General features: G+C 43.0%; 1 protein-coding gene across 8 annotated transcripts in view; it reads right to left on the bottom strand.

Moving 5' to 3' along the window:
* AKT1 (AKT serine/threonine kinase 1) overlaps nt 1–23,253 on the bottom strand; it is a 74,959-nt gene extending 51,706 nt beyond the window's left edge. The window contains exons 1-2 of one of the 8 annotated variants that reach the window (XM_051769974.1): nt 23,201–23,253; nt 16,156–16,332 (exon numbers count right to left, since the gene is read on the bottom strand). In XM_051769974.1, coding sequence (XP_051625934.1) covers nt 16,156–16,201 — 46 coding nt within the window. In that variant the 5' untranslated portion in view covers nt 16,202–16,332; nt 23,201–23,253. Of the gene's footprint in view, nt 1–11,422; nt 11,621–16,155; nt 16,333–16,505; nt 16,852–17,632; nt 17,650–19,834; nt 19,853–21,670; nt 21,686–22,340; nt 22,495–22,779; nt 23,110–23,200 lie in introns of those variants that run through there. The other 7 variants (XM_051769970.1, XM_051769975.1, XM_051769977.1 and 4 more) reach the window with 7 other exon arrangements.
* Between the last annotated feature and the right edge of the window lie 3,602 nt (nt 23,254–26,855).

Genomic DNA, 26,855 nt, shown 5'->3' with positions numbered 1-26,855 from the left:
ATTTCCAGCCCAAGAAAAATGAAAGCGGGTATCAGATGCAAGTTCTGTTTGCATTCAGAAATCCAAACCCGAGCAAGGAAAACCATTTCCAAAATAGCCAGCACTATCCTGGTATTGTGGGAAAAGGAAGGAAGACGTATCAAGTTTTCATAGTAAAAAAAATTAAAAATCCATGGCAGATCATTAGTACAATTTTGAAATAATTAGTGAAAGTTTTAACAGGAAGCTGGTATTAGACATCTTTCAGGAACCTCCCTGCCCTGGAGATTTTACGTTACAGAACAGTAAGGAATTAAAAAAAAAATCCCTTTGGTACTACAGCTATCTCATTTCAGACAGAGACCTAAACACCGAGCTAATGTATTTTCATATGGAGACCTTGCCTCCAGACCTCACACAACAATCTTGTCTCAGATAAAACAAATTCCAGAGGCTCCACACTGCTTGAGGCTCCCCATTTCTGGCTGAGCCAGGCTTCAACCCTGCTCTCTTTTCTAAGTGAAATGGCACATCAGGTCCAAAATTTACTCTATCCTTTGGGACTCCAGTTGCAGCCATCCAGAGAACTAATTGTGAAATAAGCTTCTACAACTTAAGGGCATTCATAAAGCAGTATTTAATGTCAACTGTTTGAGGTGACTATTACCCTGGAGAAAACAGCAGAGATCCATCACCCTATGGATCACCGGGTTTATCTAATCTGACTCCAAAAGGTGACTGCTCATCCTAATAGCCAAAGGATGACAGACTTTCTAAACCACCATGAACAGGCCTTAATGATGGACACAGTCACCACACTGATGGGGACAAAGAAAGAAATTTGTGAGTTGGTGGTAGCTGAGGGCACCAGATCAGCCATGCTCGGCTTCCAAGTCAATGCTGCCATCGATAGACCATCACCGCTGACAAGCTGGACCTCACGGTGCAGGCCTCCGCTTTTACAACAGGCTGCTGTACATTTCAGCCACCAGCCACACAAGGGGCATCTAAAGCACATCTCCTCTGCCAAGGTAGAGTCTGAAGGAGCTGCAACCAACCAGCTACTGCTGAACAAGACTGCACCATCAGGCACCTAATCCAACTTCCATCAGTGACAAAATAACTAACGCCTTGCTTGGAGGGGACCAGAAAGAACAGAACTAGCTCTACAACACATCCCTCTAACCCTATTTCTCCTCCTTCTTTAATACTCAGACTATAAAAGAGTGAAGGAGAAAGGTTGGGATGAGGTTAGAAATATTTCAACTTTCTGAGAGCGAGCCTCACAGCAACAACAGCCAAACAAACAAACAAACGAAAGCAAAACTTCCAGCAGCTTCACAGCTACACAGCAATTATGGTAAACCAGACATTCTAGTAGGTAAAGCAAAAAGCAACTTTTGGGTCCAGAGCAGACGCAGAACACTAACAACAAGTAGTAAATACGCAAAGTTTATTATTCCAAGTTTTGAACCTTTCCCTTTAAAAAATCCCAACTTCTGTATTTGAACAGATCAGCCAACACTGAAAAATGAAAAGGCCTGTTGACAACTGAGGAACTGTTATTAATTTTGTTTGATGGCCATCACAGGGAATATGAAAACTAAAATCGAACACCTCTACAAATGGGGTTGTTATTCTCCTCCAAAATCAAGGTGGGCTTTGCATGAGATTCCCACCATCCCACTGTCAAACAGGTCAAGAATCACAGAATACTTTTGCTGAAAAGAGCCATTTGAGGTGATCTGGTCTGATCAGCCACTCAAAGCAGAGCCTTTCTAAATGCTACAAAAGAAATCCTAACACTAATAGTGCATGTAGGTAATTCAAGAGAATCATACAAATACAAACACAGGAAATAGAATGAATGCAACTTTATCAAACTGCAACTTTCAAATCAAATTTGAGGAACAAAATCTCAGGTCTGCTTGGCCATGTGACTTCATTTTAATCTCTCTGCCTCCAGTAACTGGTCTGAGCATTCTAGGAGTCAGTATAAAGATGAATATCAATACATTCTTTGTGTGTGCTGGGCATAAAAAGGAGAAATGAAGTCAGTGTTCCTCCATGGCTTATTTCACCACATGAATGATGAGAGAAATAGCACAGGATTGTACACGGTCACAAAGCTATGCACAGCCTCTGAAGCATGAACATGTATCTACAACCACACATCCTGTTGTGTGTCATTCCATTTCTAAAATAATGCCTGAAAAGAGGAAAGTCTCCAGAACCATGAGGTTTTGCCATAAGCACACCCAATATACTCGTGGGAGTAAACAAACCTCTTTGAGACACCAACGAGAGCTGTTGTGCCCATCCCTAATAGCCTGGAGCAGCTCCTGAGAAAAAAGCTTTCCTCTGGTCATAGGAGGATTCCTTAAAATGTGAAGAAAACGTCATATACACCAATTTTTACACAATCCCACCAGTAACACATCAGAAGATTAACACCAAAAAAAACCCAAACCCCAACCCTTAAAAATGCAGAAAACTTAACAAAGTAAACCTGATTTTCCCCCCTATTTTAGATACAGCTTTCTAAAACATAATGATTCATATTACTGCAGTACACAGCAACTTCAGGCACACATCTGGATCTGAGCCACCTGCTGTACACATGGAACAATGAGACAGTCCCTGTTCTGCAGAGTTGACTGTCACAGGACAGGGACAATGGAAGGCCAGACACACACACACACAAAAAAAAGGGGACCAATACTGGGCATCACAGGGAACAGCAGTCACAGTGCACACACACTACAAGTTCATCAGGGCCTTTTATAAGCAACACAAGGAGCGAGAGCTTTTGAAGAGGATAATAAAGCAGCACTGCAGCTGTTTACAGGGACCATTTCCCAAGTGTGAAAGGGTAGCAAAAGAGAAAGCACACAAGTGCTTTCCTGCCTTACGTTGTAGTCACAGTATAGACACATGCTAGGCTAACTGGAGGCAGAAGTCAACATCTTAATAGCAAATTAGAGATGGTAAAAATAGGTATGAAAAGCAAAAGCAGCTGGTTTTGTAGCTCAATGCAACAGAGGAACTAGCGTTAGGAACAAAGCAGCAGCCCAAAGAACGAGCTCTGCACTGTTCAGAGCAGCACTTTGAATAGGACAAGGTTACATGCCAAGCATACAAAGATGCAAGATGATGCAAACCTTAGGAAAGTATATTCCTCCCTCCATGTTTTGCTTTTGTTTTCCATTTTCAAGAATAAATGTACAGTCCAACAACTACAGCCACCTGGAAAAAATCAACTTCTTTGAAGATTAAAAAATACAGTCTCGGCGGCCAATCTGCTCAGAGTTGCTGTAGAGCTGAGACTAGTCACTATTTCAGAAAGAAATCTGGCCACCTGCTGCTCTAAGCAGAGAAAGTGGTGTACATGTAAAATCACGCTTTCTCTGAAATTACAACTGATATTACAAGGAAACACAGACTAGACTGAGAAAAACATGCATTAATTCCAAATGGTGCAGCTATGCTGAACTGAACTGTACACGGCTGGCTAGCAGTCTTCATTCTGTTGTCAGAGGTCTGCTCATCTTAAAAAATCATTTCATATTATTCCTGATGAACAAACTTCTATAGACACCTTAGACTTGTGGCTTCCTTTCAAGTCAGAGGGTAGATATCAGTAAGGCTGGGGCATCACAAAACCTCAGGCATTAAAAAAAAAAAGTTACATGAGTTATTAGAGAAAGATGAAACACCTACAGAACGAAAGGTTCCTAGTGCAGCAAGAACAGCACGTTCTAACCCAATAAAAGCAATCACCAAGTTAGACCTAGAGCACGCCAGAGATCAGATGCCAACGACAAGGTGTAAATTTTAAGCAACTGCTCTTAATACAGTTGAGCCACCCCAGCTGAAGAGAAGACACTGCTCCATTGCATCTGTCTTTAACAGGGCTGTCCCACTGTGTTCAAAATGTGAGGTCAGATTTGGCTGCTACGACTTTGCAATCCCACTGTATAAAGGGGGAGAATTAACAGTCCAGAGAAAAAAATGCCTCATTTTACCTGAATATGCTGCTGAATCTGGCAAGAGCTGTCAGGGAACACACAGAACCCTTCAAAAATACACATCTTTTATTACACTGGGACTGTACTTTGTGTTGCACAATCCCAAGCTTTTGTTTCAAGCAAGAAATTGTTTTCTAAATATTTTGTCACCATGACAGTCTAGCCTTGGACTCAAATTCTGCCCTTGGTTACTCCAGAAAACTCCTGTGAAGTCAACTGTGTGGTACAGCTTGTGGCTGTGTCCTGGGCTGATGGGAAGGCTCACCTGGATGTGCAGCCACCGGTGTCCCCTTGGCCCTCTGTGCTCTGCATGGCTCTTGCAGCCTGAGCTACTGCCTACCACAAACTGAGATCTGTGTGAAGAAACAGCATCACAGAGAACAGGAAGATAGTTTTGCAACTATGAAATACTAAACATCTTCCCAACAGGTTCAGCTTGAACCGAGGAGTACAGGCAAGACAAAACCCATTCCCAAGAGAGCAAGAATGAAGTATTTTAAACACAAGAGAGAAAATGAGACGTAGAAAAACATCCTGGCTTTGAGGGCCCTGTTCCAAGTAAAAACATGTCTTTCAGTGACATTAATCTGGCAAACTAAATCTGAGCAGATACAGCCTAAGTCCCCAGCACAGCCCCAAAAAGAGCAGTGGAGCATTTCCGTGTGACTCAGGAAGCCCAGCGAACACTTTCTGCAGAACAAGATCAACAGGGTGTTTATATACTGCAGCGGCGTCATGTGAACGGGTGGTTTAGTTTGTGAAATGAATGTTTGCATTGTCATTAAAAAAAAAAAAAAAAAAAAAAGCCCAAACCAAAAAACACCCTCTATTCCACACTTACAAGTTTCCAACATTAAAAACATAGCAGGGGAAGGAAGTACTTCAGCAGCCAAAATTTACAAATTCTTACCATAACTTTGGCGCAGTAAACTTCTCCAGTGTCACAAAGGCCTATTCTTCAGGGGGCTTGGTTGCCTTTTTTTCAGAAGGACTAATCCACATGTGAAGGCTATTAAAGAACACACAAAATACCAGCAGAAGCACAAACATGCATATTTTGTGTGTGTGTTTTCCAAGTTTTATCTGTTTTTCCTTACACAGATACCCAAGAACAGCCTGGAGGCAGGTATTCCTGCTTTCTCTCTTTTTATTAATGAAGCTCAGTAAGCTTTTTCCTTTCCCTGAAAAATGACAATGCTGCTTTATTTTAATTCATTCAAACCAGTGACAGAGATTCATCCTCTTGAGTTGCACTCAGCAGCCAGGCTTCAGGAATTTAAGAAAGAATGATGATTTTAATACAGAGGGGTTTTGTTTGTTAGTTTGACTAGAAAAGAAATTCCTCACAGTAACCTTTTAATTGTTTGAGAGGCACCTTACTAGAATCTCAAAGAAAACGCTAATACTCTAAGTTACACTTGGCATTTCTGCACAGCAAAACAAATCCAAGCTCTAAAAGTCAGCATTTTCCTCTTATTATCTGAAGCTACATAAAAGCCCTAACATAGATTTGAAAGAAATATAGCAGAAAATTCTTCCTGATCTAAGTACATAGGACTAAATTTATCTTTCACTTTCCAAAACACTGCTTAGAGACTGGGCATTTAGAGTTCTATTCACTAGCTAGAAAAAAGCCAAATGGTACATTTTAAAAAACTGACTTTGAAATATTGTTATGAGAACAGGGACAAGCTATGTAAACCCTAAAATTCTGTGGGTCTTTGTAATCACGATTACTGTCGCAAACTAAAAGGCTCATATTCCCTACTAAGCAAACATTTACAATTAAATCCATTCTGCACAAAGCATTTGCATTTTGAGATAGAACAGTCAGTTGTTCAGCTGCTGTGATTTAGATGGATTGGTTCATTATTGCTGCAGTTCGTTTTCAGCTACACTGTATAACAAAGGGGTGCCAATGTAGTCGTGAATGGCTTTAAAGCTAAGTATGCTGGTATTCTTCCATGATGATGTAATTTAACTATCTCCCCTCTCCCAGATCAAGATATCTTGACTTTACAGGCTAAACTTCAGCAGAAACGACAGAAACAAGCTGTCACAACAGTGTTCAACAGACAGTATAGATACTACAAGTCAGCTGGAGGCTGTTGCTGGCAAGTTTGCAGTGATTTTCCACAAATGAAAAAGCAATTTTCCCCCAATTCTTATTTAGAATAAATACTTTTGCTATCATGCAAATAACAAGGCAAATTTGACTTCCACACCAGGAGATACATCAGTTATATACCTTTCAAATGTTCCTGCTACACTAAAATGTACCTTTACCAGAAAAGACGACCAGAATTACAATTATCCCTGATGCAAAGAAAATTTCAAGATGAAAAAGTCAAATACTATCCTACTCCTTCACTGCCTGAAACATAACACAAAGGCAGTATGAAAGTCACATATTGCATTCTTTAATATTAAGAGGGATTAAAGAGAGAGCACGACTTCTTACACAGGCAAATAGTGATAGGACAGTAGAGTTTTCAACTGTTTTAAACTAAGGGAGAAGATTTAGATTAGATGTTAGGAAGAAATTCTTTACGGTGACGGTGGTGAAGCCCTGGAACAAGATGCCCAGAGAAGCTGTGGATGTCCCATCCCTGGAAGTGTTCGAGGCCAGGTTGGACTGGGTTTTAAGGAACCTGGTCCAGTGGAAGGTGTTCCTGCCCGTGGCAGGGGTGTTGAACCAGGTCCATATTTAAGGTCCATACCAGCTCAATCCACTCTATAATTAAAGCAGCAAAACCATTTTTCTATTAACAACTAAGTAAAAAGGTAGGATTTCTTTTTTTAAAAATTTATGGAAATAAAGAAACATGACGATTAATGATGTTTAGCCCCCCCAGTCTAAAGCACGGCTTTCTCCACACACTGCCTAAGCAGCACAAAGAACACTTCCCACAGAGTAACTCCATTAGTGAATTTGTAGTGGCAAAGGACTCTTATCCTGTGTCCAGAAATCAGTTTCCACCTATAAAACTCCTTCCGAGCCCCAGAACCAGCACTGTCACCACAGAGAATCACAACTGGATTCTAGACCGCTCCATGCAGAAACTTGCTGTAGAATAACAAACATTTAATACAGCTAAACCTATGCAACTACACATTTCAGTCAAGTCTTGAATTAAGAAATACTTGCCTTCTCTTTCCTTGGTGTTCACAAAATTTCATTCTACTTAGTGAACATAGGAAGGGAAGGGGACTGCACGATTTAAAGTTAAAAATAGTTAAAAAAAAAAAAAATCTACATTACAGAGAAAACACTTAGTTAAATGATTGCTATTTATTGCAGGTTTATTGGCCACAGACAGGCGTGGGGATACGTGTGACATGCATAAAAACACCAGTCCAGACAATCCACGCCTGGAAGCCCCTGAAAAGCAAGCAGCAAATAAAAGGTCATATTGCACTCTGCAGCTCTGAAGAGACCTGACAATGGATTTTGAACTGCTTAACAGGTTGTTCAAGGGTGTAGCTTTTTACTAATACTCCAGCTGTGAAGCTCCAACTTAGGAATAATGACAAAAACATACAAAATTGTGGGTACACCCTTGTAATTCAGGGCACAAACACTACCTAGTGCAAATATTTTCTACAGCAGTGTAACTACATTATTTTGCACAAGGCAGCACTACACTGGCAGTTGTGATCTGGCACATACAAAGGCTCATATAGGAACACATGGAAAAAATTTTAACTAAGTATTTTTTCTCTTAAATCTTAGGATTTGAGTTCAATGAATAAAAAAAGCGGTTCAAATAGAATTTCATTTTGATGTTTCTATTAAATAGAACATTTAATATTAGACCGGTCAAGCCTCTTGCAGACAAGAAATTTATTCTTTCATATTGCTTGCTTTCTGAAGTGTAATCAGGATGTACTTTGTGATCCCCAGATCCTTTGACGCAACTGCAGAAATACTAGGGTATACTGCTAAGGCTAGGAGGTCAGAAAAATAACACCACACATTATAAATTACTTTAAATCCTCCATTTTTTGAGCTTTCTTGTTACAAGTAATTCAACAGCCCTTTTTCTTCTGCTTAGTCTAAACCTGAAGCAGGCACACAGGTTATCTTTTCTAGTTTTTCTCAGCATCATGAGGACTAGCAAGCTTCTCTGCTTCAGGAAGAAAAAGGGGCAAAATCTTGTGATTTCTACATGTGGAAACTGATTTATAAAGCCACCATAAACGTTAAGGGCTGCACTTACAACCTGAGAATTAGGAAGCAGCCCTGTCCTCCATCAGCACCTGAAGTCCACTCAAGTAACACCAGTGTCAACCTCTTGAGTTAGACTTTCTATCAGCATAACAACACTTGTCTTGAAGACCCCTCCTACGGAGACAGGCTGAGAGAGAGTTGGGGCTGTCCACCTTGGAGAAGAGGAGACTCTGGGGAGACTTTACTGCTGCCTTCTGATACACAATGGGGGATTTTAAGAAAGAGTCAGAGAGGCTTTGTACAAGGGTCTAAAGTGACAAACAAGGGGTTGTGGCTTTAAACTGCAGGAGAGTAGATTTAGACTACAGAAGGAAGAAATTTTTCACTATGAACGCCCTGGCACAGGTTGCCTGGAGAAGCTGTTGATGTCCAATTTCTATAACTGTTCAAGGCCAGGCTGGATGGTGCTTTGAACAATCTGGTCTAGTGCAAGGTGTCCCTGCCCATGGCACAGGGGTTGGACTAATGATCTTTAAAAGGTCCCTTCCAACCCAAACTATTATAAGGCTGGAGCTCCCTCCCAAAGAAGGCTGTGGTTCACCACCAACACAGAGCCCACTTCTCTGACATGCATGTTCTGTGGTTCTCACTAAGGGTACATTTGCAAAGCACAGGCAGAGGAGACTGATTTGACAGCCTCAAAAATGACTCAGATGCTGCCCTCAATCTCAGTGTGAGCACAAAATACCACTGCAGTCATGCAGAGAACCACTGACTCCAAGGGCTATTTCTACATGCAGTTCACCAAAGGCCTGGGCTTTGGACAGCACTTCAAAACATGCTCCCCCAAGTTACCCAAGAGACTCAGGGAAATAGTAACTGACTTGCCCACAGTCTGTGATGATTGTTTACCTCAGCTGTCCTCAAATATGACCATGCACTTTTGAATAAATTGACAAATTTCTCAATCTTGTTTGATCAGCTATCTTTTTCACATTTTTGGCTCAACTTGAAGAGGTGGGAGAATAATCCCAGACGTCCACAACATGTTTTCCAACTGCACTCAAAGTCTGTCTTCATTATTTCCCCCTTTCGGTTGCAGTAAATATTTCTCACAAAAACACACTACTTCACACCTAATATGGTGCTATTCTTTCTCCATTCTTTTTCTTCCTCTTTCCTCACATAGTTTCCTGGTTTTTGTTCCCTCTTCGAGAGGTACAATGTACCTACAACATAATGCATCTGAAAATAATAATCCCTCCTCTGTCTTCCCCCCATGAGAGATGACTTTTTAAATAAGATTTAACTCATTTTTTTTGCCTTAGCAAACCAGTTACTCCAATATGTAAAAGGAGGAAAAAACCGGCACGGCTGACAGATGTTTGTTTGGTTTTTACAATGCTCTGTCTTTTAAAATACATTAAAATTAAATGTTGAAATATTAAGCAAACCCTTCTTTTTTCCAATATATATCAAGGTTTGTTTCCTAGATGAATCTGACACCAACCATCACCCCGATTTTTAAGAAAATTATTAGTACCATAAAAAGTGTATAAAAGCAGAGACACCACATGTCACCATGTACTGGTCTAAGACACCAAAGTCCTCACCAGCATTTTCAGATGGTAAAGTCTCAGGCTACGAGTGCTATCCCTGAGCAAGTCTGAGCAGGTGAAGCCACAGGCACAGGCAAGGAGTGCAACCGATGGTGCTCAGGCAGTGGGAGCACCACCAGTTGGAAGGGAAGGAACCTTCTGGCACCCACACAGGGGCTGCAGGGGAAGATGTTTTCAAGTGAGGACAAGGCGCCAAATCTAAAATGCATGGCACAGCACCCTGCCTAAAACCACTCCTGCAAGAACAACGAGCAAGCTTTATTCCCTTGCTCTCTCTTTACCTCAGAACAGCATACTCACTCAGTATTTCTTTCTTCCTACATCCAAACCTGATGACTTTTCAATATGCCTACTGAGAGAAAAAAAAGAATAGAAAACATAGGCAACTTTTTGGGGGGTTTTGCACAGGCCTACCTCCCTTTCCCTTCTTGAAAAGAAAGGAACCATGAAAAAGAGGATCAAAGCCAATACAGATGCTTTCTGCATGATCCACTGTATCAAGCATTCCCAGGCTCGCTTTTACAGGGCTTGCAACGTCCCAGATCCCTCATTCTCAAATCCCTTTTAACAAGTAACATTAATTTATGATGCTCCCCCAGTCTTAGAGATAAAATTGAGACCTAGTTTGTTTCGTTTCTGCTGTACAATAAAGCAGAATAGGAAAGTAAACTTCCAGGACTGACATAAATAATGTGGGCACCATCAACATCTGAGCTCTTCCTCTTTGCCATTCAAAGTGAGAGTGTTTAGTGTCACTCGCATGTAAGTTCCAGACAGTCAGTTTACAAACACTGAGAAAAACATCTAACCTAGCATCACTTCCCTAAAGAACTGGAAGTCTTTTGTGAAAACGTTGGAATAAAGACTTCCTGGGAGTCATTTTTACAGAAAAAAAGAAACGTTTGGACTTCAACCTTCAAAAATGTGAAGCTTGTGTCTTGAAGAATGGGTTTAATGCAAAAATGTTCTGGAAGAAAGACTTCTCTGAAAGGACACTGGAAAGTAACAAAGCCAGTCAAAGACAAGTAGTTCCTCTGTGAAAGGAAGATGAGCAATCTCTAGGCTACGCTCTTTCAAAGATGAGGTTCAGTATTGTTACACTGTACCAGCTGATTCTCAGCTCCTGACTTCCCTGTCATCCAAAGCAGACTTATCCAGACAGTATGCTGGATCCAGCCTGTTTCCTATGATCTCTCCACAAATAATTCCATCAGATGAGATTACCCTCCAAAAGTCTAGCTGACTAGCCATTATCAGCTCATATTTCTCCAGATGTTTTGTGATCTCATCCTTTCTTAATGTCTCTAGCATCTTGCCTACCACCAAGGTCAGATTTATTGGTTGACAATTTCCTGGTTCCTCCCCAGTCCTCTTTTCCCAGAACAGGACAAGCAAAATGAAAGCAACCAAGAGCAAGCATTGCAAAACTATTGCCCCTTGTGTCGAAAAAGAGACACACAAGGAAAACCACAAACTGACACAGCTTATCTTTTGTTTCCAATAAGAAGAGCAACAGATTTCCCTATAAACCCAACCCTTCAGCTCTAGAAATAGCATCAGCTTCTTTCCCTCTGTCACAAACTTCCCCACTCCATTCTTTGTCCAGCCCCTATCTTGTTTCTTACCTTTCCATTCCCCCCAGTTTTTCCTCTGAAGCAGCTGTGCCCTCTATAGCTGGCATCTTCAGAGTTCAGATGGCTCTTAGGATCCTTTGTATCAAGTGCCACAGCCATTCCTTTGAAATACCATGAAAGCCAGACGATCCTCGAACTAATCTGAACCTCGAGGGTTCTGGCTACACAGGTCATCAAGACAGTGCATTGCTACATCCCAGGGACAGACAGAAGCCAAGATAAAAAACAAAAAACACCCCAAAATAAAACACACACACACACACACACACACACACACATAGAAAAAGGTAGGGAACATGGTGAGAACAGAAAAGAGAGAAGAAAGAAGAGGTGAAGAAAAACAGCAACACAAGAGACCCCCCCCACTGGCTTAAAAAATATCTTGTAAGATCCTGTTTTGATTCATACTAACAGAACACTGAAAGTATGAACCTGTGCTCAAAATAACAAAGCTAAAGTTCACCATCTGTGCTATTCTGCCAGAGAAAGTTAAAAGAGCAACAATCAGCATTCGATTCCTGGTTTGTATTTTACATATGAACCCTGCATTCACTTTTTGCAATGAAGCTATAGGAAGACAAATCACAAGGGACCACTGGTTATTTATTCAATTGTCTGTATCCCTCCATTCATTACAGAAATAATTCTTTAACAAAAAAAAAAAAAAAAGTATTATTTCCAGAAGTGGAATAAGTATCTTTTGTATAATTTCTCATTTAAGGGTCTCTACTAATTTTGATCAGCTTGTAAGCCAGAGACTCAATCAGTCAAATAGTTTTACCTGCCTGGAGTCCACAAAAACTGACATTTCAAGAAAATGTTCCGGTTTTCATGGTTAAAATACTGTGTGTTGTTTATATACTATTTAAAAACAAAATAGCTCTGCATTTCCTGCTAATTATTAATGGATGAATACACAGGTCTTTCCTGCACCTTATAATTGCCTCAGATTTCTCACACTGAGAAATCAAGAATTCTATTTCCTTTTTCAAATGTCAGTGTACATTTTTCCCTCCCCCTCTTTCCCTGCCTCCAGAAGACTCCTTTTTTTCATACGAGTTTATGCCCTAATAAGAAAACCGGACATACTAGGGAGGACAGAGATGACAGAGTATCAAAACGCACAATCCCCCCTTTGTTAGCTGTGCAGAAAGACTTAAAAAAAAAAAAAAAACAGGATGAAGACTGAAAACAATAGAAAGACCTTTATAAACAGGGACCAGAGCAGAAAGATGCAAGAAATCCAATGAGATCTTTAAAACAGATCAGTAAAGCAGGCAAAATACACTTGGGCACACCTCGGTTATCCAAAAAGTTCCACACACACAACCAAAATTAAGGATACTCATGACATACATTCAGAGAACCTATAATCTCAGAGCTCAACAAGCAGCAATTTGGGCAGATAATTTTCTCCTTCTCCCCTCATATTCAATCACAATTATGGCACCCCTGGGTCAAACCATTTCCCCCATCCTTTCCCACTAAACAAACCTTCAGCATAACACAGCCAGGGAGTACGTACTGTGGATGTACATGTACAATACACCAACCCCATGTCTGAGTTCCTTCATGCGTCCTATGTGTGTGCTGGAACAGTTCAGCCGTGCAGTTACACAGAGAGTGGTCAGAAACTACTTCACACAAGAGTCTGTTGCCTTGCTATGATTTGAGTAACATGCACTAAGCACTGCCAATGGGGAAGAGGGCAGGGGGGAAGAAGTTCATTCATGAATCCTTCTATTTCTGCCTGGTTGAGGTTAGACGTGTCAATGAGATGACTCTGGCCCCTGCACAAACAAACATCTGCACTACTGGAAGTAGAGCTTCCTTTAAGCAACTGACTTACAGAACTGCCAAGAGCTCTCAGCCAGGCAGCAATGTTTAATTCCATTTCTCCATTTGTATTTTTAATCTTGGAAACAAAAACAGAAATGTAAAGCATGCTGACAGAAGAAAACTACCCCACAGTTCTAGAAAGCCCTGCTATTTCCCCGCCAGGCCAAAACACCTGCTCCTGCTAATGATGGCTTTATGCTTACTTACACCTGCCATCCAGAAGGGCTCCAGAGCACTTCGCTGCCTGATTTATACATACACAACTCATTAAAACCACCAAAATTAAGCCACTGCTGGGGTGAGATGTAGCAATTGTTTCACTGCACACAGCCATGCTGTTCAACGGCTCGGGACGTGAACTAAGAGACACCATAACCAACCAAAGCTGTGGGGAACGTTAGAACATCATTGCCCAATCTGGATTTCGGACAGTCACTACCTAAAATATTTGCATGTGGAAAGACCTAAGATCTTTAAAGAACACTTGCAGTGCAACCTTTGGTTTTATAAATGATCCAAAAGACAAACAATATATGTTTCCTATATCTAAAAATCCCCCTTTAGCAGTCCCTCCCTGCAGTAATTACTGTTTACGCCTCAACTTCAGAAGCTCATGGTATCAGACATCAGTTTTGGAAACATCCTGTGGTTGAAGCACTTGATCTAGCAGAGCCAGCACACTGATAGGGTCAGGCAATAAGTCTAGATTATTCAAAAAGAAAGATCCTTTACAAAACACACACACACAAGTGGATCAGTTACCCCCTGACCAAGACCCGGCCAAAAGAACTGAATTTGTCAATTGATTCCAAAACAGCTACAAAACCAAGAGAGTAACAGATCTGACATGCTGGCAGGCTAAGATGTAGCACTGCCTTCTGAAAACCTCCTCGCATGGACAACACCGAATTAATAACTGCAAAGTCAATAAGTGGAATGAAATAGGTGTCACTGTACATACCGAGAGGGTAAAAAGGCATTGGGAAACAGGTTAAAAAGATTAGGAAACCTGGCATCCAAAAAATGCCAAGACACGTTGAACAGTTTGGGCGTTTGGGCACAAATTTGCTGTATCAAATACGCAGAACGTGCAGAGTAACATTTTGGAAATAGAAATGTGTTCAGCAAATAATCTCATCGTATTATCAGCAAACTATAAGAGATAATAATCTGTTTCTCTAAGGCAATTTAAAAAAAAAAAAAGAAAAAAGTCAGATCAGGAGATCTGGGCATCTTTTACTGAGATCTCCTCCAGAGGTCTCCTTACTTGAAAGTAGCTTTATCATAATCCTAGAAACAACAAAAATTCAGTTCTCAAAAGTAAACACAGACACGTTTGAAACACAACATGACCGTTTCAAAGTTTCAGACACATCTGCTCTGAATCGTCCTGACAGTACCTTTTTCATACTTTCTAAAGTAAATGTTTCTCCCCGATTTTTTTACAGTGTTCCTCAAAATAACAATTTTTTTTTTAAATTACAGGTAAGTGCAGGAAGAATTGTAACAAAAGACAGTTAAAAACCCTCAGCCTAAAAACACTGTTTAAACTAAAAAAATCTCTCTGATTTGAAGAGTTTCTAGATTCATAAATGGTAATGGGAAGCGTAATTCTGTGTTTCTTTTCTCCTGTTTAATCCAAACACAGCATAATTCTCAAATACTTTATCAGAACAAGGCAGCCTGGGTACACCAGAATTACTGAATGAGCTGTTTAAGCTAATGAGTGCAAAGAGGTTTCCAACTGAAATAAACCGGAACAAAAAAAAAAACAAAACAGAAAAAATTTTATCAAAACATTTGTACATCAAGCATCAAACAATCTGCTAAACTACACTGCATATCCAGCTGTTAGAAATATATGCTTCCACCCTTTTAAAACACAGATCATCAACATGTTTTCTAAATCCTTAGATATTTCTTATTTTTGCAGAACCATCAGCCTTTATCCAGGTTATGATAACGTATTTATAATTTCTTCCATAAATAATTATGCTACACCTTTGCACCTTCAGGCAAGTTGCTGCAAACCCTCTAGAAAAATCCTGAGTCTGCAGAACCATGTAAGCTTCCCTACTGCTGGAACACAGAGATTCTGTTGTTGGTCCAAAAAAAATGACGCTATTATGGAAAGTACCTGTCAGTGCTCTCTCCTTTCCAAGGAATGATAGTAGAATATAAAGAAACACCTAAGTGAGGTACCATATAGGATCAATGCTGTGGTACTTGAAAATGAACACCTCCCCATAAAAGAACAAACTCACTGTTTTGGGAAGAAAACATTTAAGAATGTAAATGCCTAATGGTACACGTGACTGTTTTATCAGTTTTGCCACTCTGTCAAGAAGAAAGACTTGTTACAAAAATCAAACTGCATTAGTGGTACAACAGAAATGCAGAGAGTGCACAAACTCGAGGCTATTCTTCCCATCCAGGACACTGGTACCAAGACCAGTTCAGACACAAACAGAATAGCACATTCTCTAGCAAGTCTCTGCAAGAGCACAGCACTACTCGCGAAGTACAGGCATATTTTTCAAAAAAGATTCACCTTAATCCTCCCTTCAAACACAAAAAGAAAAGCTCCAGGCCTACATGTAAAGCAAAATAATTTGCTACAGTTTAACCTCTAACACTAAGAAGCATCTCCTTCAGTTGCTATCTCTATCATCATTTTCAAAGCAGTTTTCAGTGAAAACACACAGACACAAAGAAAACTCCTCGAATGTGCATTTTCTAAAACTTAAAAGAAAGTCACACACAGTCCTTATATTCCCACTAAGGTGAAGGGGAAAATAATGGATTATTTGAAGACATGCTGCTAAACACCAGATCATTGCACAGGAGACAGTCAATCCACTGTCCGGGAGGGAAGAGTCACTTACCTCGTTTGTGAAGCCAGCCTTCCTTCACTATTGCTACTTCATTCATAATGGCAGGAATGTCTCTTGAAAAACCAGTTTATGCCAAAAGATCACTCTGTTGAAATTCCTGAACTCCAGCAGAAGGCTCCACAAGAGGGACGAGGGTTTTTTCTCCGTTTTTCTCCTTCCCAGCTATTTCTAAAAGGATCAGAAGAACAATACACCATCATCTCAAAGCATGTCACAGACCTACAGTAAGGGATATGCAAGGAATTAGCTTTCACTGCTGGGGTGTTGGTTTGGGATATTTTTGGTTTATTATTATTAAAAATCCTAAACAAAGGCTTAGCTCTTCACAAGGATTTTTCTACCTCGGCGGGCGGAGGTGCCAAGGTACGCGCTTGCTGAAGTCCTGCTTCTTCACTGAGTAGGTTGATCACAGGCAGACTCACAGCATTACCAGAGTGAATTACAGGTTGATTCAAGACCTCCATCTCCGCAACACCACCTCACTCTTCACAACAATAAAAACTCTGAAATTTCACAAAGTCCAGTTTTCAATATTTCCTGGTAAGGAAGACCTTCAGAACCTCTTCTGAAAGAGTCGTTACAGTATGATGGCACTCTATTAACCAGCACATGGCATATCTTAGAGATAAACCTTTGAGAGTAAATATTCCCATGCTGATTCAGATTTTCTTACCTTCAGCATCATCCCATTAATCCCACTCAAACCTCCTCGACTTCCCAAAAAGCATCTTGTCTACCTTTGTCATTTCTACCTCTCCTAGAGGTACACAAACAACCACAGATAAGCTCATGTACCTTTCTGTTATCCAAAATCAGCCCTTATAGCGCCCTGATCAATTTTACTGCTCTTCCCTAACAGCACTGCAGTTTGCTGTTGTCTTTCTCACACTGAAATACACCCAAGTGCAATTTGGGATTTTTACCCCTCTGCTTTATGAGACAAAGTCCCTATCTAAGTAGCTCAGAATTGCTATATCTTATTGAAAATGTGCCTTGCTCATGGCTGACTACCACAGAAATGTTCTGTGCATTTCTCTCCCTCATTCAAAGTAATCTCTTCCCAAATGCATTAGCTTTTATTATTCTTCTAAATTGAATCTGATTATTTTTCTGCTTGTGGCACAAATGTTCCCTGTTTTTCTTCAATGTCTTCTGCGCTCTCCGGAGTGTCCATGCTGCCATTCAATTTGGTATTACTTGAGTGATCAAAAAACCTAATTGGTGACAAATTCCCAGCAGTAACCGACCAGTTTTAATAAAACAAAATCCAGCAACATTTGCAACCTCCCACCAAAGACCTGGCTCTTACTGGAGTATCTCTCCAACTACAGACATCACATTACCACCTAACAAACGTATACCGTCGCTGCATGCATTTGGCACGTGTGCATCAATTATCTCTGAGCGTGCAGGTGATAGCCATCCATCAGAAATTAGATTAAAAAGCAACTAATTCCCCATAACTCACCAAGACGTAACACTAGATGGAAGAAACAGGTGGACAAAATGAATCCAGCCTAGAAATAAAACCCCAGCAGGGGCTGAGGGCTCTGTGCCGTAGATCACAGTGCTCTGAAACAGGCAGCCTTCAACATACAGAGCTCAAATTTGAACAAGCTCCATCACCGCCAGCAGAAATGCATGGGGAGAAAGAAGGTCACTCCCTTGACACTTTGTTTAGGAACCTACACTGTTTATTACTATTCCTCAGCTTTTCCAGTTAACACTTTATTTTCTAGTTCTCCCCAGAAACAAGGTGGGTTTGAGGTTTTTTCCCAAATTACTAATCTGCCAATCTCACTAGTCATAATTATCGACTCCGTGAAACAGATGTTTGCATGAGGGAGGGAAAACACACAGAAAATTACATTGGAACAAGTGACATGTAAGAATTCATTAATTTCATAAATAAATATGAGAACACAATACTCTGCAGAATAGAGACCAGCAACCCAGAGCTGCCAGAGTTACTTAGGAACAAACTCCTTTAGCTGCAGCTTCAGAGCTATTAGGAACATGGCAGGCTTTCTTCTTCCTTTCAGAACTGCATGCACAACAGTCATGCAAGCTAGACTTGCTTGTTGATGTCAAGAGGTTATGCTGTTGATGCTTGGAGGCTTCATCTGAGCATTGAGCAATTTGCAAAGTGTTGAACAAAACCCCTAAGATTATCACAACTTGCATATGGAAATGCAACACCCAGGTGTGAAAGTTAACGCTTCTAACCTCGTGTCACAGAGCACAGGGACTGTGCAACCTCCCTCTGCACCCTGAATTCAATGATTTAGTGGCACTGAACAATTTACACTCTTTTCAATAACCATACATAAAAAAGGAAGCTACAAGCCAAAATAATCTGTAGAAAGGACAATCCTACTATTAAAAACAGAAAAAAGCATGAAGGACTAAAATTCTGCAATCTGCAACTAACTTACTCCAGGTTTTCCTGGGTTAACACTTGCCAGGATTACCACTTGGCAGCCTCCTGCTTGTCATCAGCTAAGCTGTCATCTCATAATCTGAATTTGAATGACAACAGAGCCAAAAAAAGCAGATCAACAAAGAAATACAAAGTTCAGAGGAACTGCTTTTTCTTCTCTGTGGTGTCCAAGCAGTTTGGACTGCCTTTCCCCCACAATTTATACCCAAGAAACATCAGGCAACTGCAGCCCTGCTCTCAGGGGTATGTCTTTACCTGCCCATCCTCTTCCAGGGAAGAGGGGCGGTGAAGTGGGTGGGGGGTGTTATAAAGAAGCCATGCAGAGGCAGCATGGCACAACCAAGTGGGAAAACATCAAACATTCCCTGACACCAACCTGCAGCATGGGTTCCACCTCGGTCCTTGAGTCAGCTATGTGAGAGCACTTATTTCATAGGGGTAAACTTGAGCTATTTTTACTGTGAACAGCCGGGGATCCCTTCTCACTATCTAATAAGATGTCCATAGACACAGCTCCAACAGCAGCAAACCCGCTCTGTCTCGTGTATTTTAAAACACACACTCAAGCTGTGCCTAATATATCTGCCTTAGTAAAAGACATTATTGAAGACAGTGGCAGCAAGCAAGAGGAATTTCTCGGAATAGAGGAGCAAGTTAACTATAGGTCAACGTACTACTGAAGATGCGTAAACCAGAGAAAGTTCCTTTTCCATAAAATCCTTAGAGGGAAAAAAAAAAAAGGAATGATTACAGTCCTCATTTATGGCCATCTAGGAATGGTTCCCAGTGAACAGAGGGCATCTGAGGTAAGTATGACCTGGCTGCTCCAGTCTGTGTCTGCACAGGACTGAATACTGTCAAAAGCTAAACAACTTGGTCTTTCTCTTAGCCTTCTCTTTGCTTGTTTTTCAAAATGCATTTCTATAATATTTTTTTTAACACTGAAGTATTCCTCATGCAGCTGAAGTGCAGTAAATCATGAATGGCATGACACCAGCATCATATCATGGTGACGCTGGGTTTGCGTGTATATTAATTCCTTAAAGGTTATTAACTTCTTCATAAATAATGAGATAACTCACTTCCCTAGGCACTGCAGCAGCAAAACCTGCTCTAAGGAGTCAGTCAAACCAACCGCCCAACAGAAGGTGGAGCAGAACCATCTTCTCCGTATTTGGGAGAGTCGTCTTAGAGCTCCTTCTCTTGTTCTTTTCTGTATGTTATGCTCACCTTCTTTTGTCTGTACAAAATTAAGAGATGAATCTGTCCTCCTTGTCCTCTTTCCAATATGAAATTTTATATTCGTTTCCACTCACACCCTAAAGCACAGGAGGAAGAAAAGGAAATTTTCCATCATGCTGCAGCTGAAACTTAAGCTTACGGGATACAGGAGCATCTACAGTAATCACCTCATCTTCATGAGGGAGAGTAAGCAAGGGACTAAAAGAGAATCAGATTCACCGGTCTCAGTCCTGGCATGTCAGACTGCGTCCAGGTTGCACTAGTTAGCCCAGATCAGAAAGCAGGTTACAGCAAAGCATTCTCCTGGGCTAATGCTTTGCCTGTCACACCACCAGTTACCGATGTCCACTGCCTTGATGTGGCATATTCCTGATACTCCTAGGACACCCGGAGTCCAAATGTGCTACACATCCTTACATGTTCTCATAATGCACAGCAGCAGGACCAGGCAAAACAGGATCCAGATGCCCATGTTTGCCTACCATGGCCACATGACACTGTCATGAGAGCAGACGACACACAGGAACCAGACTGGAGCAGAGGGGGGTGCGTTTGGGCCCATTACATGGGATGCCACGAGCAACCCACGTCCTCCTCCCAGTGTAAGCTCACAGCTGACAACCAACTGCACCTAAACAGCAAAGACACAACCAAGCTGGGCTCCAGCCAACATTTCAAGTGGAGCGTACAGATAGATGTCCCCACCAGGCTTTGACCAGCGAAGTACATCTCCTGGTTACGCAAATCCCGCCCTGGGTGTTTCACGGGAGCAGCAGCGATTCCAACGTGCTCAAGGCCCTCTGAGCCCGCAGCAGCTTTGCACCATGACCCAGTTACCAAATCTGGGCAGACAGCTTTCAAGGAAGCTTAGAAGGACCAGGTTGCTCCAGCATCTCAGCTTCCCTTACAAAAAGGCATTGTGGGCCGCAACTTAGGCGTGGTCACCAGAATTTACTACTCTATGCTGTGTGTCAAACGACACCACATCTGCTGGAATTGCATGGCAGCAAGTGCAGCTTATCACAAGGTTCAGAAAGGCTTCTCAGATACTAAGCTATAGAGAAAATGCCAACTAGAAAACAAAAATCTCTACAGCTACTTTCATTTTTTTTTCAATCCGTTAGCCTAATCTAGGTTTACAAAACCTTAACCTGAAATATTTGTGCTCTTATGCCTTTGCTGATCAATAGACAGGAGGTTAATACCGTTCAGGTGAGGGGCCAGAGTTACGACATCCAGCTGTCCAAGCTGGAACCACAACTACAGTTTGACAGGACAAACTAAGCTGCCTATTTCAAAACTGAGTGATGGCAGAAAAGTGACTTCTTCATGCCCCCTCTGCAGCCCAGACAAAATCCTCTTTATGTTCCTGAACAAGTCCTCTTACAGTTTATGGTCATATAATTTAAGAACTGTGCTGCTCAGAACTTCTGTACCAACCTGAGATGCATTCAATCAAATTCCATTTTAAAGTATTTATGACAAGTTTTGTTCTGTGCCCAAAGAAATAAAGCCAGTCATGAGCCTATTTAATTGTTAATGTAATCACTTACAGGACATTTTTATAAGACTGTAAGTGAATGCTGGAGCTAAAAGTGACTTGTGGACACTGGATCAATTCTTAAATTTGATTTACCACTGCTGTACACCAAAATCAGTTCTATAAACACCACACACAATACAAACCCTCCTATTTAAAAAAATCAAAGGTAATTCCACAGTGTCTTTAAATCTGTTAACTAGACAAATGTTGTGGCTGTCATCATGAAATTAACTACTACATAAAAGTAATTACTAGTCATGCAGTATGTCAAATTTATTTACCTGCAAACAAATATTCTTCAGCATTAAGTGTTAGTAACTCCCTTTTATAACAGTATTTTGAAATGTACATCCCTCCTGTGGTATAAATAAAACAAACAAGCGCAAATCGTGGATTTGCTTCTTATATGTTAAACGTGGTACAAAACCAAAGCAAAATAGTTAAATGCTTCCCCCAGTGGGGTTGGGGAGGGACACACTACCGATAAGGTACAAGCTGTATTAGCATTCGCAGCGTCTTGTCAGTAAAATACATAAAAAGCACCAGCACGTTTATATGCTTGATTATGTGTTTTACAAGCGAAACAGAAGCAAAAGTCCTACAAGTCTCTAAGAACATTTCGGCAATTGCAGAATTTCAACTGGGGGGGGGGGTCGGGAGAGGCATCTGCAGACAGCTCTGCAAAAAACAAAAAGAAAACAAAAACCAAACACCAAAAACAAACAAACAAACAAAAAGCCCCAAACAACAAACCAAAAAAAAAAAAATCAAGTCCACAAGCGCTGCACAGCCACCTACACACGCCAAATGCCCACGGAGAGAATCACACCCCCGTCGGCAAACACTCAGTGGTCCGCAAAGCGGAGCTGGGCTGAACAACGCGGCCGCAGAAGACAAGGGGAGAAAATGGGGGCGGGGGAGGTGGGAAAAGGCGGGGGGGGGCTCGGCTACTTCGCTCGTCGGCGTTTCAGAAATAACACAAATCATCCCCCCCCGGTCGCCCCCACCGCCGTTTCCCCGGGGGATGCTCGGGCAGGGGCCGGGGCGGGGGCAGGCCCGAGGGGAGCCCCCCGCCCCGCCGCCCTCTCCCCCACCGCATCCTGGGGGAGCCAACAGCTTCCTGTCCGCCCCGGGCCCGCCGGCAGGACGCGACCGCCCGCTCGGCCCGGGGGCCGCCCGCAGCCCGGCCCCCCGCGCCCCCCACCCCGCCCGGCCGTGCCCGGGGGGCGCCGGGGCAGCCCCCGGCCGGGGGAGGCGGAGGGAGGGCGGCCGCCCCCTCCCCGTGCCCTCCCGTCCCTCCCGGCCCCGCACAATGCGGCCGCGCCGAGCAGGCCCCGGCCCCGGCGCTTCCTTCCCCCAGCCCTTCCCTGCCGGGGAGCGGGTCACTTACATGGCTGGAGCCCCGGGAGGAGGCGGCGGCAGCAGGGGAAGGGAGCCGGGGAGGGAAGCAGGGGAAGGGGAGGGAAGGGGGGAGCGAGCCAGCGAGCTGAGCGGGGGAAGGGGGCGGCCGGCGAGGCGGGCGGGCTCTGCGGCGGGCGCCGAGCGAAGGCCTCACTGGGCTCCCGGCAGCCGCCGCCTCCTCCTCACCATCCCCGGGCGGCGGGGCGGCTCCTCCTCCCCCTCTCGCAGGCGCTCGGCCCGTGGGGTTCGCTCGCACGCCCGCTCCGGCTGCCGGCTCGCCTTCGCCGCCGCTCCGCCCTGCGAGGCCGCCCCTCGCCTCGCTCCGCCGCCGCCTCCCCCCGCGCCCCCGGCCGCGCTCTCGCCGCCCGGGCCGGGCTTGTCCCGCACGCGTGTCCGCGGTGCTCGCTCACATCCTCCGCGGAGCGGCCGCCGGGTCCCGCCGCCGCTTCCCGCCCGTGCCGAGGGGCCGCCCCGCTCCGCTCCGCTCCGCGCCGCTCCCCGCTCGGGGTCCGGGGCCTCGCCGCCCTCCGAGCTCCCTCAGCGCGGCGGGGCAGCGCCCGCCGGCCCGGCCCCCTCCGCCCACCCGCCGGCCCGGCCCCAGGCCCCGAGGGCGGCGTTTCCTGGCCCCGGGCCGTGTTCCCCCTTCCCCCGGCCCTGGGCCGGGGAGCTGGGGGTGGCTGAGCCCCGCGAGGGATGTGGCCTCCCCTGACTCGGCCTAAGGGCCGGGTGCCTGGAGCGTGGACAGTTTCATAGAATCACAGAATCAATTAGGCTGGAAAAGACCTCTGGGATCAGCAAGTCCAACCTTCGACCGAACACCACCATGTCAACCAGACCTGGCACCAAGTGCCAGGTCCAGGCTTTCTTTAAACACCTCCAGGGACAATGACTCCACCACTTCCCTGGGCAGCCCATTCCGATGTCTAATCACCCTTTTTGTGAAGAAATTCTTCCTAATGTCCAACCTAAACCTCCCTGGCACAGCTTAACACTATCCTTTCCTATCGCTGGTTGCCTGGGAAAAGGGACTGATCCCTCATCTGGCTACAACCCCCTTTCAGGGAGTTGTAGAGTGATAAGGTCACCCCTGAGCCTCCTTTTCTCCAGGATAAACACCCTCAGCTCTCTCAGCTGCTCCTCATAACCCTTGTGCTCCAGACCCTTCACAGGATTCATTGCCCTTCTCTGGAAAAACAGCAACCCCAAAAAACGGGCACCCGACCCCACCATAGGGAAGAAGACCTGTCAGCCCTGGCATTTTGAACTCTGGGAAGGGCCAAGCTCCTTTAAATCTCTTGGAGCGCTTCCAGCAAGCTCCCCCAAAAATATGGGGTGCCAGTCTGCTTTCTCTGCGCTCGGAGTTTTCCCTTGGTCCTGTAAAATACCGGCTGATTAAATAATGAGGTATCACAGTACCTTGGAGGATAGTTCTTTTCCACAGCAGATGGTCTGCAAGGCATTAAGGAATTGCCCGTGAAGGGGCCAGGGCAGTGAGTCTGGATGCTGCGCTTGAGGCCGTCCTGCTCTCATAGCAGGAATGGCTCAAAACATCACAAATTACTTCAACTATTGCTTACAGCATGTCATTATTTTTGGTAATGTTTTTGAGAGCCGTTCTGCTCTGAAAAACAATGTTGTGGAAACACCTATGACAGATTTACATTTCTCCACCCACCCACTATCAGAATTTGTCCTCTTTGGTCATTGAGGGATTTTGTTTATTCTGTAATTGACAGTGCCATAAACGTTAACTGGGCTGTAAGAACTGATTGGATTTCCCCAGAAACGTACAATCACCAGTGATAGCATTTCTGCCATCGGAAGCTGGCTGGAATTTAGGAAACAGCACATCTTCCCACAGCTTTGCACTGTTGGCAACATAGAAGTGCGTAACACGCACTTACAGCAGTAAAGATGAGGAATACAGCTCTGCCTTTACACTGGTATCAAACCCTTTGGATATAATAAGAGGCTTTTCTACGACATCATGTGAATGATTGTAAGCATTTAGTGAAATTCGCTTTCTTCTTTCGTTTTGATCAACTAGCTCTGACTAATCATATCTGTTATCAGGGTTCCTGAGCATCAAATGTATCGCTGGATTTTGGGTACACCAGTGTGCTAGAGGAGCCAACAATGAGACAGAGGAAAAAAGGCTTTACTCTTCTTCATGGGGGAGGCAGAGAGAGCAAGGCCTCCTTTCCCACCAGGGAACAGACCAGTTCCTCCTGGCAGAGCAGCTATACTAGTGCGGGATTTTCTGTGTGTCTCCTTTAGGTTTACTGGGGCATATTTCAGTGCAGTTTTTAAAATGTACCATTCAGGGAACTAAGCAGAGTAAGCAGACCCTGTGGCACTGGCCCAGTTACCTAGTTTAGGGTCAGATCTTCAGCTGCTGCAGTCAGTGGAAAGATTTCTGTTGGTGCCAGGGCAGAATGGAATGGCTGTGGGAACTCTCTAAGATGTAAAGGTAATGGAAAGGAAAAATCTGGGTTTGTGATCACATTTTGACCTGCCATGTATTATGTACAAAGTACGTAGTGTATATTAAAATGTAGGTAGTCATTGAAGATATATTTAAAATTAAATTAATCATTAGTGTGCAAAGCTTGCAGGCAGCTCAGAGGACATGTATCTTACTTAACAAAAACAAGGAGAAAATTCATTTATGAACTAATTTTGAGTCTTCAGGCCTCAGTTACACCTAGAAGTAAAAAGCACATGTAAGTACAGGAGTTCAGTGGCTGTAAGACACTTCTGTCCAGGCAGGGGGATCTCTGGTAATAGATCTGGTTGCAGGAGAGTTTTCTTGCCTTCCTGCCAAACCCTGTCCTGATTGATAAGCTCCCAGGCTGTGTGGTGAGCAAGGTCATTAGGACTTCCCCCTGCAAATGAAGCAGCGGTTTAAAAAATAAGATCATAGAGTAAACAGTTTTCTGTCCTGAAGAGAAGAAAATAAACCTCTGTTGTTTGCTAGAAAGGAAGTACAATTAAAAAAAAATCCAAATTTCAACACGAACTTATTGTTTAGATTTGCCGACTGTTGATTTACCATGATGAAAGACAGGCCCAAACTAGAAAGTTTGGATCCTGATCTGGATCTGACATTCCCCAAATCTGAGGGGGAAGTGTGATTCAGAGTCTGGAGTAAGGGCTTATCTCTCAAACACAGCAAAGTACTGTGGATAAAAATACCCAGGTAAAGTAGGAAGTGCCTGGTCTGCAACAACAAGAGTGACTTTGTATCAACAATGAACAAAAGCAGCTTTTTTTTTTCTTTGAGAACAATGAAATCACTCAAGAATTTTTATAAATACAAACAATGTGGGTTTTATCACTCAGTTATCATCAGTGGGATTATAGTCTATAAACCCTAATTTTCAGGGAAGTCCCTAGATTTCCCTGAACGCTTCCTCAGATTTCACATCTGTTAACTCTCGTTTATTAAGTGCTTCAGGATAAGGTGCATCACCGGTGCCTTGGTATTACATTACCTGAAAATACTGAATGTAGGAGTTAGTGGCAAAGAAAAGTTGATTGCCAGGTAGTGTATTGATACCATGCCAGAAGAGCAGGCAGTCCTGTTCCCATCCTTTTTGAGCATATATATAGGTAGCATATAGTTCAGTGTTACTTTTAAAAATTATTTTAAAATGTTTAAACTATGAAGCTTTGGATAAAATTGGTTTTTATCCAGTCAGGCATAAGAAGAAAGACTAGCATGGTAAGATGAAATGGAATTACTGAGTTAACCCCCAGTAGAACAAGCTCTGTTCCATGATTTCAAGTAATAACAGCACCTTTGTGGGCCAACAGAGAATTTGTTCCTCACTTTTTAAAAGGTAGGCTGTACTCAGAGGTACTCAAAGGAAGAAACTGTATGACTTCCTATTGGAATTACTGAGCTAGTATCTCAGTCTAGGCACTAACAGCTTTTAGACAAACAACTCAGATTTGGTCTGAAACAAAAGTCTAGCTCAATAAAAATACAAATTAGAAGTGCTTTTCACAGCACCAAATATAATAAACATAGCTGTGCTTCTAAAACTGAGCAAATCCAATGTT

The sequence above is a fragment of the Manacus candei genome, unplaced genomic scaffold (genome assembly GCF_025592945.1).
Source record: "Manacus candei isolate 608988 ecotype Guabito, Panama unplaced genomic scaffold, ASM2559294v1 h1tg000113l, whole genome shotgun sequence".
Classification (NCBI taxonomy): Eukaryota; Metazoa; Chordata; class Aves; order Passeriformes; family Pipridae; genus Manacus; species Manacus candei.
The sequence above is the reverse complement of the archived record's forward strand: the minus strand, read 5'-3'. Positions and strand labels throughout refer to the sequence as shown.